We start from the raw sequence: 15532 nt of genomic DNA on the forward strand, positions 1-15532 counted from the left end.
CTAGAGAGCCTCATAAGCCTTGACAGGCAGAACCATGTAATGAAGACGATATGTTGTGCGAAGTACGTGACAATGAAATAAAATGCAAATCGGTGATAAGGGTGCAGTAAGAAAAATGACTGACTAAAGTTCATGTTTATATAATGTGCTATTTTATTCAGCTGCTTTTTAAAGATTAAATTGAGGATCCATGTCACTAAATCACAAAGGTGCAATGCCTCTGCAGCACAAAGAAGCAGCAGTAAACTGCACATTTCTAAGTTTGGCAGGAAGTGAAGTCATCTTACCCGCTAAGTCTTAGTATTAAAACATTCAGACATTTTTCCAGTGAAAGATATCTCTATACACTAGACCTCCTTCTCCCCCACCACATGGTCCAGCTCCTCTGGGGAACCCCAAGGCATTCCCAAGCCAGCCTAGAGACATAGTCTCTCCAGCGTGTCTTCCCCGTGGCCTCCTACCTGATGGACATGCCCGGAATACCTCCCCGGGAGCCACCCCATCTGACTCCTCTCTATGCGGAGGAGCAGCAACTCTACTCCGAGGTCCTCCCAGATGATCGAACTTCTCACCCTATCTCTAAGGGAGAAAACTCATTTGGCTTATATCCGCGAGATATTGGGTCTCTACCCACAGCTCGTGACCATAGGTGAGAGTGAGAACGTAGATCGACCGATAAATTGAGAGCTTTGCCTTCTGGCTCAGCTCCCCCCTCACCACGACAGACCAGTACAGAATCCGCATCACTGCAGACGCTGCATCGATCCACCTGTCGATCTCCCGCTCCATCCTTCTAACACTCGTGAACAAGACCCCGAGATATTTGAACTCCTCCACTTGGGGCAGAACCTCTTCCCCGACCTGGAGTGGGCGCTCCACCCGTTTCCAGTTGATCACCATGGTCTTGGATTTGGGGGTGCTGATCCTCATCATGGCCGCTTCACACTCGGGTGCAAACTGCTCCAGTGAGAGCTGGAGATCATGGCCTGATGAAGCCAACAGAACCTCATCATATGCAAAAAGCAGAGACTCGATCCTGCGGCCACCAAACCGGATCCCCTCGACGCCCTGGCTGCGCCTAGAAATTCTGTCCATAAAAGTTATGAACAGAATCAGTGACAAAGAGCAACCCTGGCAGAGTCCAAGTCTCACCGGAAACGGGTCCGACTTACAACCGGCGATGTGGACCAAGATATATTGAAAGATATAATAATAAACTTATTTCAGTAAAAAACCTTAGACCATGTGACTATTTTAATGACTCAATTTGTATTCAATAAGTATTTAAGCAAATATATAACCGTTCCCAGACAGATATACTGTATGTTGTTCACAAATTGACTCATTTATATTGTATTATGTGAAAAAAGAATGAAATTTGTCAGCCCCGGACTCAGTGGGCTTGTTTTGTCCAGTATATAAAAAAACAAAAAACGGCCATTATGGGAGAAGATCATTGTCACAATATCCAGGAGCCCCTTTTGTCACTGACAGTGCTTATTACAGTCTTTAGTAAGGAAAATTACATTTCTGATGCACAACACTCTTTCCCCAGTAAAATTCTACTTATTCTCAGTAATCTGTAAATGCATGCTGTTCTTTAACCAATTCATTGCATGCATTTAGCATTTTGTTTTAATCTCATGTGTGTTTCCAAAATGTGAATTTACAAAGCAAATTAGGAAACAAAATTAGATACACACACAAACAAATCCACACATATCATTACACATCATTTCATACATTATATACATATATAATGTATGTAATGATACTCTGTGTTTTCTGCTTTTAACAATATGATGCAAGATGAAATTATTCCGTTCTCTTTGAATAGCAGCTTTACTGTTTTTGATGTGAGACACAGAGAAACCAAGCAAATAAAAACAAAAAAAAATGAAAAATGACTGGGTTTCTTTCTAAAAACCAATTGATACAATAGAATCATACATTGTCTATAGTAAAGAGACAAAATAAAATGTATAAATGTATGATATCTTTAAGTATGACCTCTTATTTTATGGATATAAAAGTATCTATTGGATCAGTTATATTCATATTTAAAGTTAGTTTTAAATAATTCCTCTGTAATAAAGATTATATGATTATGGGGCAATTCATTCCATTTAAAATGTTGCTCATTTACTCCATTCTTAATGTTTGAACACTAATTATATCCCAGATTATCATTATTGTTGCCACTCATTGATTTACCCTTGTATTTTTGAAATTGCACATCTGAGAGAAAAACCAACGCATGAAGAATATCAAGGTTCCTGATTTGGATAACAGATTAACATGTTATGTTCGCAGCAGTGGGCGAATAAATAAAAAATCTCAATAAACAAAAACTTCTTCCCACAGAGATGAAGTAATTAATCTTTTTGAAACAGTTGAGTGAATTCTAAATATATTAAATGTCAGACATCTTCTTTCAAAAGCTCCATTGCTCATATTGCTTTTTCCAAGTGATCCAGGCTTATTGGTGGTTGTGCTGAAACATCCCCGTAACACTAAATGTGTGTATGTCCACAGTGTGTCCTCCTGGAAAATATGGCAAGCGCTGTACTGAGATGTGTTCATGCACCAACAACAGCACCTGTAATCCCATAGATGGCTCCTGCCAGTGCTACCCTGGATGGATCGGCGAAGATTGCTCCAAAGGTAAGTTGCCACAAATGATATATCTTCCCCACCCCAGTTTAATCATTTACATGTTGAATTTTCAATGGGAATTTTTGTAATGGTGTTTATCCCTGTACCCCTCTTGCTGTGAGGTGATAAAACTGTTCCCACAGTGAAATCGAAGGAAAACAAGCAAATCGTTCTTAAATAATCATTACATTCTCAGGTGAAGACTTTTGTTAAGGTTAAAAAAAAATAGTTTAGCATAAGTTAGTTGATTTGACGTCCGTGCGTGTGTGCTGGCGTGTGTGTGCAGCATGTCCACAGGGCTCTTGGGGTCCTGACTGCATCCACACATGTAACTGCCACAACGGAGCTCAATGTAGCCACACAGATGGAGAGTGTGACTGCAGCCCTGGGTGGACAGGACTCTTCTGTACTCAACGTATGTTTCACACAGCTTCTCTCGCTCTCTCTCACACACACATACACACACCTGCACACAAGAGCATGGATTAACTACTGAGCCAATTAGGTTGATTCACATGGGTCCTCTACTTCATCACCTCTCAAACTGCAGTCTCATAGTGTCTTTCTTTGTTCTGTGGTGAAATAAAAAGCAAAAATGTAGTGTATTTAAATTTGAATTAAGTGTCAGTGTTTATGTGCTGCATTTAGAAGACTTCAGAAACACTGAAATGGAAAAATATTGATGACCTTTAGTCAAAATTCAGTCAAGCCACATCAGTCCAGTGATGAGAATTTTTGAAAAGTTTAGAATAAATGCTTAATTTTTCCTACCTACATACAAACCCTTTGCTGATTATTTGCCAAATTTCAAGCATTTTTCATTTTTATTTTGTTTAATAATGTCTTTCATAACTCCTAGAGACCTGGCCATAACATGAGACTGATATTTGTCTGACCCTTTTCTTATTCCTGCTAATTTCTTGCAAAGGGTTGGGAAATTTCCGACTAAATTTATTGCCATTTTGTACATATTCGCTCATGTTTAGGCAACTTGCTTGCATTTTTTTTTAGGTCCCTTCAAGCTGTCATTAAGGGTAATATTTTGCAGTATTTTCTGTGACTTCTTGCTCAGGTAAACCTGGCATTTACCCATGACATTTTAAAAAACATTAAAGTGTATCGCCCAAGGATGACAAGAGATGCACCAGTTTGTTTTTTTTTCTTTTTAAAGTAAAACATGAATTGAAATTTGTCCACAAAAAGATTTTTTAACGAGACTTTTTTTCTCGAGTCAATTAGTGAGTGTGTGACTTTGTACCCTGCAGCTTCATGCTTTACTTGCCTCCTTACATGTCAGACAGAAGCCAAAATGAGCTTACTTTCCCACACTCCCCTTCTGAAGGCAGCCATGAAAGCTTATATCTGGTATCGTTCTTCTAGCACCATCTAGTGGCAGATGATGAAATTACAATTCTGAGCACACCTGCAGGGAATATCTGTCTCATGACCTTAAAAAATTTCCAATTTTCCACACTAAGAAACCACATAGAAAAAGAGAGAAGAAGCTAAATTAGTAGGAAAATTATGTGAATGGTCACCACTTATTTAATGTGTTCACATCTTGTGGCTTCAAAGCACTTTTCTCTACTTTTTTTTTCACCCATTCACACACACTCACACATCAATTGTAGCAGAGCTGCCATGTAAGTTGCTGACCAGACCATCGGCAGCAACTGGGGTTCAGTGTCTTGTCTAAGGATACTTCAGCATGCTTGGAGAAAGAGCTTAGAATGGAAAAATGCCATTCCTCAAATTGAAGGGACGGCCACTCGACGAACTAAGCTTTAACTTTTGTAACAATTTTCTAACTTCCACCACTCCCACCTAAAAGGCTAAGTTATACAGTTTTATCATGACTCACTTTCAAATTGCAACATTAGCTTATGCCAGGGGTGGACAAACTTTCTGGCTCAGGGGCCGCATTGATTTTTAAAATTTGACAGAGGAGCCAAGTCGCCACAAGATACGATACATATAAAAAAATGCATCTGTTAACAGTACATATCAGGCTCATCTGACATTTGCTTTGAATATAAAACCAGCTTGCTTTTGAAGGCTCTAACGTTTGCTTGCATTTCATGCACACACTGGTTTTTCCCTTGTAGCTTCACATCCAGCTCATTCATGTGTGTTAGTATGTCCACAGTGAAGGTTAAATCACAGGAAAATTCTCAAGTGTTCTCAAGTCGCTCCAAAAATGAAATAATCTCATGATTGAGCTCCCATATTCATTGATCCAATTCATTCAATCATTCACATCAAGTATGAATTCTTTACCAATCTTTAGACCTACGGGCCGGATGTGGCCCGCGGTTGTAGTTTGCCCACCCCTGGCTTATGGTAAAGAGCATTTTGAAAAGGTGAAAATGCCCCTCACTAAGCGTCACATTGTCACTTCAACTGAGTTGCGTATAGGACATACATACTTGCATGCATGTGTGCTTTGCCATGTGTGTGAATTTTCCTGCACCAACACTGATTGGAAGGAGTAAAATAGGGAGTTTGTGATCCTATTTAGATTTTCTTTGATTCCTTAAAGCAATAGATGGCCCTCAAAGCATCAAGTGTTGAAAAGTGGGACCTGTCCATTAAGAGCAGGGGTCCTCAAACTTTTTCCTGAGAGAGCCGTATAACTTTTCCCTTCTCTGACGGGGGGCCGGGCCAGTTTGTAACAAAAAGTGTGTCGATCGCAGAGATGTCTTAAAGTAAACATTTATTGTTTTCCAGAAAGCCACCCGTAACAAACAATTAACCCTTTCTGGGAACTTGACGGGAAAAAAAAACAGAAAATAAATAATAACATTATTATATAACATCGTACAAGGAACATTAACTTTCTTGTAGACACAACTATTTGCAGCTCTCTCATGTCAAATTCACTTTGAAAACCAGAAAGCAAGCAGGCTATGAAACTGAACTGATACCAACACCTACCAAGCTAAATACACCTACCAGATTAAATACCCTGCATTCTGAATCTATTTTTCTCTTACCTAATCTTTTCGCCATTATTCCGTGTTATTTGACAGGGGTGGGTCCAGAATTTTTTTTGAGAGAGAGAGGGGTTTCAGATAAGGCACAGACTGCAGAAGGGTGGAATAGAATGTTACGTTCTATGCATGTTCAAGTCACGATTATGTGGCCAGAATGGAAACAAAATCATAATGCATCTCAGGTATTGTTCAGGGGCCGGGCAAAATGTAGACGCGGGCCTTATCCGGCCCATGGGCCATAGTTTGGGGACCACTGATTTAGAGTCATGGAAACACAAGATAAGCATGTAACAAGGATTTGCTGTGTGTCCCTCCAAGGCTGTCCTACAGGGTTCTATGGGTCTCAGTGTGCTGAGGTGTGTCGCTGCCAGAACGGGGCTGACTGTGACCACATCAGCGGTCAGTGCTCCTGCAGGACAGGCTTCATTGGACAGAGTTGCGACCTGAGTGAGTGTTTACATCCCTGTTCAGAAGAAACATAAGCAGCTCACCCTTGAAATGCCCTTGTATCGGCTATTTTTTTCAAGTGTTTGATAAACAGGCTTATGCAGAGGCAGGCTTCATCGATTTCATTTATCTGCAACAATCAATATCACAACTCCTTTAAAAATCAAGTTTCTACTGTTTCAGTGCCTTGACTCATATTCGGTTTTTGGAGTGTGTTTTTGGAAAGAGTTGGGAGCAAAAAATATAACTATTGTCAAGTCATCTAATGTTGTTGTATTTGAGCTAAATTCATCAAATGATACAGATAATTATCTGAAGCAAAGAACCACGCCAGGTATCTGTTAAACTAAGAAAGGCATCAATTTAACAAATGGACATTTCAGTGGTAAAAGAAAAGGATCTCAGAATCATCAGTTGAATGGTTCATTCAAGAGTCTGTAAATGAAAAAAAATCCCAACCTTTAAATAAAAGAAGGCATCACTTATTTGACCTTTAAAAAATGTCAACAACTGGAAATGTTTCAGAATGTATTTTCTCTAATTCATATTCACAGTCATATTATAAATAAATGTCATTATAAACATGGATGGATGGATGGATGGATGGATGGATGGATGGATGGATGGATGGATGGATGGATGGATGGATGGATGGATGGATGGATGGATGGATGGATGGATGGATGGATGGATGGATAGATAGATAGATAGATAGATAGATAGATAGATAGATAGATAGATAGATAGAAATGTACTTTATCGATACAAAAAAAAGGAAAATTATAAGATCAGCACAGTGTACAGTATAAAAGGCAGAGCACAAGGAACATACTGTAAAAATGAAAAAGGAAATAGGGATCACTTAAAAAAAAATCATTGTACAGGTACTTGGTAAAATAGAAATTTCAAATTTTAATCAAGCATGTATATACAATTTAGAATTGAATTGATATATGGGTATTGTCTTGTAGTTGCTCATTTCAATTTTGTTGATTAATCAATCCATGTCTTACTGTGTTTGTCAGTTTTTAATGAAATTTAATGGCTGTCCACAGAGTGCCCTGCAGGGACGTTCGGCTATGGCTGCCAGCAGCTGTGTGAGTGCATGAACAACGCCACCTGCGACTACGTGACGGGAACATGCTACTGCAGCATCGGCTTCAAAGGCATCCGCTGTGACCAGGGTAAGAACTGATGCTGATTTTTTACTCCCCAAAAGGAACAGAGAGCACAAGGGAACCTGTAGCCAGACCATCTTGAATATATCAGAGGTACCAATAGAATATGGTGTTACAGAGATAATTGACCTGCATTTGAAATGCTATCTTTGTTTAATGTTGAAAGATGAAATAGAATATGAGGACCTGGCAACTTTCTCAGTTTTAATTGCAGAAATTAACTGGAGTTAATTAATAACGTAAAAAATAAATCACAATTTGTGTGAGGGAAAAATCTGATAAGATAAGATAAGATAAGATAAGATAAGATAAGATAAGATAAACTTTATTGATCCCCATAGGGGAAACTCTTTTGTCACAGCAGTGTAACAGTTATAGTATAAATAAATATGAATATAAATATAAATAGAGAGATAGAGAGACAATTAGAACAGCAAAAGACATCCACAAATAAATAGACAGCAGAGAGAAAAACAACATCATCAAGGATAAGAATGGACAACAGAATGAAAAAAAAAAAAAGCAAAGGTGAAAATAGACAACCAATAGTCAATAACTTATGGTTATTACATGAAGGTAATGTAAAGTGATCCCTTTATTACATACCAAGTCTCACAATTAAATAAAACAGTTAAAGTCATTGGATGTAACCACAGTCATGCTGCTTTTACAGTAAATATCATTGTCCCCCTGCTCTGACTCTGACTCTCTACCCCATAGCACGGTTACCAGGCTCTTATTTTGTAAATATCTGCATGCTCAATTTCAAAAAAGTGAGTTTTGTTTCTCACTGTGTGTCCTCACCAGCTGCCTTGATGATGGAAGAGCTCAATCCCTACACGAAAATCAGCCCAGCTCTGGCATCTGAGCGACAGTCAGCAGGCGCCATCCTGGGCATCATCTTCCTGCTCCTGCTCATCATGACCATGCTGGGTCTGGTGGTCTGGTTCCGCTACCGGCAGAGAGAGAAGGGCCACCATGTGCCGAGTGTCACTTACACCCCTGCCTTGCACATAAACTCCACTGACTACTCACTCTCAGGTGAGATTTCTTGGTTTATTCCTCCTCCGTCTGCAATTTTTTTTCCCTCTTGAAGTTCTGACAAATTAAGCATTCACTGATACGATTTGATAATTAATATCTTAATTTATTTGAGTCCAATCAGGTCATCTTGGAATATTATTCTCCTGCCAACAAAGCTTTTCTTCCCTATTGAATTATTTTTGGTTGATTCGTGTTGATGTGACCAAGCGGGATAAGAGTACTTGTTGGTCGAAGTTTCCTTAATTTTTTTTACAGCCTTGGAATATCACTTGACAATAGGCTGTGTGTGAGTGTGTACACGTGTTGGACTGATGTACATAGGATGTGAGATCATGTGTTGTGGTGACAGCAGGGCTGCAGTGCACCGGCCTACTTTCCTCGACAGATTCCTCTCCCAGTAATAGCTCTATAGGCCGCTGCTTCTCCAACCCCAGCTACCGCACACTGGGACCCTGCACCTATGCTGCCCACTATGCCAAACCAGACAAGAAGCGTGTCGCCAAGGTGGGCAGGCCTTCTGTGCACATAACAGATGCACCATATTGAGTTTTTTTCTGATATTATTTGGATGATACCTACTGTAAATATTAATGTTTTTTTATGGGCCTAAAGCTAGGGAATGTCGAATCTCTCTTGTAGTCTCAGTAAAGGCTAATGATACACTAAGAAATAACTTTCTCAACTCAGATTACACAGAGAGCATACTATGATTTAGCAGATCATTTTTATAAAGTATATATATGTCATGTCAGAAATATCTGCATTCTAAGTTAATGCTAATATTTAATTTTAAGGAGTCTATCTACTGGTAGCAGTGACATGGCGGTTTTATGGTCAAAGCCTGGTAAAAGCTACTGTCAGTTACAACTTACCTCACCTGTCTTTACCTGCTTTCACGTGTAAGAACCTGTTGTGAAAAGAATTTATGAATAACCTTTGGTTCGAGTCTGGAAAAGTGATCAGTAAAACATTGACCTGTTACTGTTGTTTTCTATAGGAACCACTTCTGGAGTGCGCTCCCAGTCAATGATTTTTTAACTGCTGTTGTTTCCTAGGTGAAGACAAAGAAGCGCCACAGGAACAGTGCTCCAGAGTGGGGTGCTTACTGTAACCTGAGTGAGCTGGGTCAGTCTCACTCTTCTCCTCTGCCATGGCCTCCAGAAGCAGTAGAAACTCTTCTATAAAGTTGTGTTGCTGTGTCAACCTATGCAATTCGTTGTTGGTTTCTGAAATCAAATTGGTTTCTGAAAATCTGCAGGAATTAAAGGGACTCACATGACGGTATAAGGTGTTTGCTTCAAACTTGAAATGATTATGCTTGATTTAGGTCTAATGAAGATGTGAAAGAGTAAATTAATGGCACAGCATACCTTTAGTTTACTCCCAATTATATTATATGTTGATGTTCGTTAAATGATAATTGACAGATTGGGTAACAAGATCCATACATATGACAACATCTACTACCAACATTTAATCCAGTTTTAATGCGGTGTGGGAGTTTTAAGGTCAAGATGTCTTTTGATTTTTACTAAATGTTGACATCTGTTCCACATGGAGCAGAAACTTTATATAAAATTGCAGTCGGTCAAATTTTCATGTTCTGCGTTTACATCTATTGGACTTTACTCTCTGCGTTGCGTCCAGGTGTTTACTGCATCGACCGGCGGTACAGTTACCATGTGGAGCCACACTACAGAGGTACAGCCACTGTGACCTCTTCACCTCTGACTCCTCAGCCAATCCTCTTGTTCGAACAGTTCCCCCAGCCAGTGACCACCTCTCCTGCATTTTGACCCTCCTCAGCTTCCTGTCACACAGGACGTGCAGTGCTGCATGTCCTCCTAAAGCTCCACGCATGGATTCAGTAACAGTGTCTCAAAAGTCTGAGTCTATTAGATGAACTAATTCAGAGACCGTTATATTACATTCACTGCTCTGGTTAGGCTTTCATTTTATTCTCTGCTCATAAACCAGATTATTATTCATCTTTCTTTCTTTTTATATTACTTTCTGTGCCGTGCACATAAAAGCCCAACTCTCTAAGGTTTATCAGATACCAAAGGTACAGATGAAGTAGTCAAACATTTAACTACATTCATTTTACTGCATTTCAGTAAAATTCCTGTGGTGTTGCAGCTTGGTCCCAAAGAAAATAGTCTGTCAAGCTTAGTAGATAAAATCTGGCACAAAGTTGGTTAGTGGAAGACCATTGGACAATTTGATATTGAAGTTAGTGATATTTGATCAAATTTGTAATGTTCAAAATTCCCATGAAAGGCATTTGAATCAAAAACAGGCTTAATTTTTTTTTAAATGGGGCTGGGGAAAAAAAAAATGCTGTATGTACTGAGCCAATCACAAAAGTTAAGACTTACAGACGCAACCCCCCATAGTGTATGAGTTGTGGCATAGTATGTTACTCCCTTGTCCCTGTGTTTGAAACACAGTGTTGTTTATAAAGTTCCTCTGGAACAGTTCCTGCGGTCAAAATGCTCCTTCAGAAAAGTTGGTAAGGCTGTGTGACAAAGAATAGGTTGGGTCGAGGTTTCATTCAGGGTCTTTCTCGGGGGTCTTTGGGGTTGTGAAGCCAAGAAAACAGCTGCAGCATGGATACCCTCGCAGTGTCGGGCCCACACTGTACCTGGATATTGTTTGTGTGTCTCTGCAGGATGTGCCTACTGTCCTCCACTGTGTGTTTTCCCTCTTTGCTAGGATCCTCCACCCAGAGCTGACCCTGTCTGACCCTCAAACTGGCCCAGGGACTCTGCTCCACTGACACTGAATGCTATGTTCCTTCCCAGCTTTGCTCTTTGTTCCTTCTCTTGTGTTATCTAACCTGTGCTCTCTGGGAATGTGACCTTGACCGTTACTGTCATGTTAATCAGAATTATCAGCCACATCGCCAGGAATTTTTGCCATGGGAATGCTTGCCTTGTTCTCCTTATTTGCAGGTTCCGATTTAAGCAATAAGCTATAATAGGAAGAGATTTCTTTGTCCTTACCTCCCCTCTCTTTGTTTTCTTCTTTTTTGTCTCTTCCATTTTCTTGTTCTTTCCTATTTTTCTCTTCACCCATCTTTTTCCTAATGTCCTTAAATCATCCATCCATCTATCAATCTTCCCCTGCCTATCCTGAGTCGGGTCGCGGGGGCAGCTGTCGGAGCAGTAAGGCCTAGACCACCCTCTCCCCCACCACATAGTCCAGGTCCTCTGGGGGGACCCCGAGGTGTTCCCAGGACATGCTGTAGACATAATCTCTCCAGCATGTCCTGGGTCTTCCTCATGGTCTCCTCCCAGATGGACAGGCCTGGATTACTTCCCCCCGTCCAGGAGGCATCCTGACCAGATGCCCGAGACACCTCATCTGACTCCTTATGCAGAGGAGCAGCGGCTCTACTCCGAGTTCCTCCCGGATGACCGAACTTCTCACCCTATCTCTAAGGGAGAGTCCGGCCACCATGCAAAGGAAACTCATTCAGCCACTTTTATCCGCAATCTCGTTCTTTCGGTCACTACCCACAGCTCGTGACCCTAGGTGAGGGAGGGAACGTAGATTGACTGGTAAATTGAGAGCTTCGTCTTTTGGCTCTGTTCCCTTTTCACCACGACAGAGTCCGCATCACTTCCGATGCCGCACCGATCCACCTAACAATCTCCCATGCCATTCTTCCATCACTCGTGAACAAGTCCCCGAGATACTTGAACTCCTCCACTTGGGGCAGGACTTCTGCCCTGACCCGGAGTGGACATTTCACCCATTTCCAGTTGACCACCATTGTCTCGGAATTGGTTCCTTAAATCATTTTTTTTTAGTTTCTTTTCATCCTGCTTTCATTCTTTTTACAATGTATTTTTATTGTCTTGAATGCTTCCATATTTTTAATCAGCTTTTTTTTCTCTCTTTTCTTTTCCCTATTCATTTTGTATCTTCTTATTCTTTGTATCTTGTTTGTTATGCTTTCTTTTCTTGCCATTTATCTTCTGCACACTGTCTCATTTGAAAATTGATGGAGGAAATTGGAGGCAAGATGAGTTTCCTCTGGCAACAGCAAAAAATCTAATTAGCATCAACTTCTGTCCTCCTGCCTGTTCTTGTTTTAGACTACATGAAGGGCTCCTTGTCCAGCACCTGCTCCTTGAACAGTGAAAACCCGTATGCCACCATCAACGATGCTCCTGGCTTGGCTTGCAAACATTCAGAGAGCAGTTATGTCGAGATGAAATCACCAGCTCGACGTGAATACGCCAGTCACTGCTGCTCTGCTGCCATCATCAACAACAGCTCCAACGTGCCTGTAAAGAACGTCTATGACATGGGTATGTTGGTGATATGGATCACCTATGAAGTAAAAGGGATCAATGGTGTTGATGAATTACAACATTTACTTTATGATCCTATGAATCAGGCAACAGACCTGACTTAGAAATATTACCTAACTAATCATTCCAATTGCGAGTTTACTGTTACTTGTTTTTAAAGTAATTTCCTTTTGCTAATCAAGTAGTACATTTCTCTCAAATCTCCAAAATGTCAAATAGTTAAATAACTGGACTGTACTTGGTTGATTAACCAAATAATTTAAAGAAAATTAAGAAAAAGAATTATGCTTTTCTTGTAAGTGTTAGGTTTATCATGTTGTCATAAATATCTGTTTAAGTTAATTCTTTAGTAATGTATATGTTGTTTTTTATTTACTAGTTCAATATTTACTTTGTAACACTTTGTTGTCTTTATGTCATCTATGTTTATCCTTGTTGCCTTTGTTCTTTTAATTGTCTCTTTTATTTATGTTTATATTCATATTTATTGTTATTGTTGTGCTTTTGTAACAAACTAATTTCCCATATGGGGATCCATAAAGTATCATTATCCTTATCTTTATATCAAAAAAAGATCGTCATTGAACCTTAGAAAGATACCAAGGAGTAAAATAAATAAATAAATAAATAAATAAACAAAACACAATTGACAGCAGCACTGTGAGTATTAAGGACCTTCTGTATAAACTTGCTGTAAGGACCTTCTGTATAAACAAGCGATAAGTTCCTTGAAAAGAAGTTAGTAAAACTCCAGGTTTCAGTTACTGTTTTTGGATGCCATCAAATATATCTCCTATTTCCCTGTAAAGTCCTTCTGTGACAATGTAATATTGGAATCAGATATTCTGAAACATAAGAAATAGTTATACTTTGACCAATCAGTCAGCCACCATGATGCTCAGAAACACTGCAGAAATGCACTGCAGCTATCCAACCTCAACATGTGTCTCATCTGCTCCTTTCAGAGCCCACCATCAGCATTGTCCAGGCAGCAACAGGTAACTTGGTCCCCAGCTACCCTCAGAACCCGTATGACCTGCCCAGAAACAGCCACATCCCAAGTCACTACGACCTGCTGCCTGTGCGCCCCAGCCCCTCCCACAACCTACACAGCCACAGCCCCCCACTGCCCGGTAGCCCCACCAGCTCACTCCTCTAAAATCCAGGCTGTCGGTGGCGCAACCAGGAAAACTGTGAACTAGAATGAAAAGCAGAAGGTATTTTTTTTGTACAGTAGGTGAGCACAGTTGGACATTTGCTGTGTTTTGTCATTGTATTATATCCCACCAGTTAGAGATGTTACATGTCAGTACTACATATTACATCTTCATTTAGAGTGATCCACTCATCACCCAGTCTCAATAGAGGGCATATTCACGTACATATGCTCAGTGTGCCCTTTTCCTGGTGCGCTGATTGACAATTTTTTTATACACCTGGACTCCAAAGGGCATAAAGGACCACAAAGAAGAAAAAAAGCATCTTTACATTTTTTTCTGGCTGGGACTGTTTCTTCAAACCAGAACTGTAAAGACAGAGTGCCAGCAGATCTGGTAAACTTGTACAGAATCACCTCTATTAACACAGGACAGAGAAACGGACTCAAAGAAATGCACATGAACAAACCGGAGCTACACACTGTCTGTGTACCTCTGATATTTTTACACATTGTTTCTTATTTCCTGTTTACATATTTAAAGATCCAAATGGGATCATTATTTTCTCTTGAAAATGTTATCTTTTTGTATGTACTGTAGACAAATAGTGTTTATTGGATGTACACTAACTTCTTGTTATTGTGGCTTATTTATTTATTTGTGTTCTAGTTGTGTCGAGCATATTACACATGCATGCCAAAGATAATTCTAGATATAGTGATTAGACTGAAATATCTGTATTACGTCCTGCTGTGATTATCGTTATTTTTGACTCAACAAGAAAGCTGCTAAATCTGAAACTTTTTGTGTGCTTTTTTTTTGGGAGGGGAGCACATTTGACATGAACCTACTTCTGTTTCCTCCTTTCATTTCATCGCCAAATCATGTGTCTCTTTAAGGAACTTATGTGTTTCAACTATGATATTATACTCTTAATGACAAATGCAATCTGTAAAAATGCTTTAAATCGCCAATTACAAAGGGTCAGCAGTTAAAGACAGAGTTTCAGTTTTTTGCAAAAAGCAATAATAGGACATGTTGACAATCAAATGTAAAGCTTGTTTGTTTCTTTTGTTTTCCCGAATTCCATTTGCTCCAGAGTGTATCCTGCTTCTATGTCTTATCTTCATCAGCAAGCTGTAGTAGATGTATAAAGTGCTGCCTGTTTTTGTTCATAATTGTTTCAAGAAAAATAAGCTCTTAAACCCAATAAAGTTGTCATAGCTCAGGGGAGTGGCATAATGTCTTGTTTCAAGATCAGCAGCACAGATGAGAAACTTGTGCAGGGTATCCTGCCAGCAAGTCATGGAAATATTCACTCATCTGACCTCTTCAATTGGTGCTCTACAAGCGTCATGAAAATTCGTCTTTTTTTCCCTTGTTGAAATACTCTTTTCCCATTATTTTTTCCAATACTTAAATATTTCAATTGACATTTTTATTGGTGATGTTTTGTAATTGTTATACCATCTTCCTAATTGTCAAGGAAAATATAGTATATTCGTTAGTGTGTACATACATACATTTTACAGTTTTTTTCCAATAAATGATCCATTGTGGAGGTAGACATTAAGATTATGTATTACAGATATTTAAAAAAAAAGTTATATCTCTTTGTCAAGACGTTTTTGTATGCCAGTTCAACGCCTGGGATAAGGTTTTTCGTGGCTGCAGCTCTTTCAAATGCAGGTAAATATAATACAGCATATCACAATTAAAGACAAAATAAAATCAAA

The 15532-nt window shown here is 39.5% G+C and overlaps 1 protein-coding gene across 5 annotated transcripts in view; it reads left to right on the forward strand.

Moving 5' to 3' along the window:
* Positions 1-15504, forward strand: part of LOC147235684 (multiple epidermal growth factor-like domains protein 11) — a 158432-nt gene extending 142928 nt beyond the window's left edge. For 2 of the 5 annotated variants that reach the window (XM_086143851.1, XM_086143853.1), the window contains 10 exons: positions 2536-2664; positions 2942-3070; positions 5967-6095; positions 7151-7279; positions 8081-8314; positions 8670-8821; positions 9373-9442; positions 9965-10018; positions 12421-12636; positions 13605-15504. In XM_086143851.1, coding sequence (XP_085999977.1) covers positions 2536-2664; positions 2942-3070; positions 5967-6095; positions 7151-7279; positions 8081-8314; positions 8670-8821; positions 9373-9442; positions 9965-10018; positions 12421-12636; positions 13605-13798 — 1436 coding nt within the window. In that variant the 3' untranslated portion in view covers positions 13799-15504. Of the gene's footprint in view, positions 1-2535; positions 2665-2941; positions 3071-5966; positions 6096-7150; positions 7280-8080; positions 8315-8669; positions 8822-9372; positions 9503-9964; positions 10019-12420; positions 12637-13604 lie in introns of those variants that run through there. The other 3 variants (XM_086143852.1, XR_015105925.1, XM_086143854.1) reach the window with 3 other exon arrangements.
* The last annotated feature ends 28 nt before the right edge of the window (positions 15505-15532 follow it).

This window comes from Fistularia commersonii, chromosome 3, assembly GCF_037954325.1.
Source record: "Fistularia commersonii isolate RoL2024-O1a breed Wild chromosome 3, RoL_Fcom_v1.0, whole genome shotgun sequence".
Classification (NCBI taxonomy): domain Eukaryota; kingdom Metazoa; phylum Chordata; class Actinopteri; order Syngnathiformes; family Fistulariidae; genus Fistularia; species Fistularia commersonii.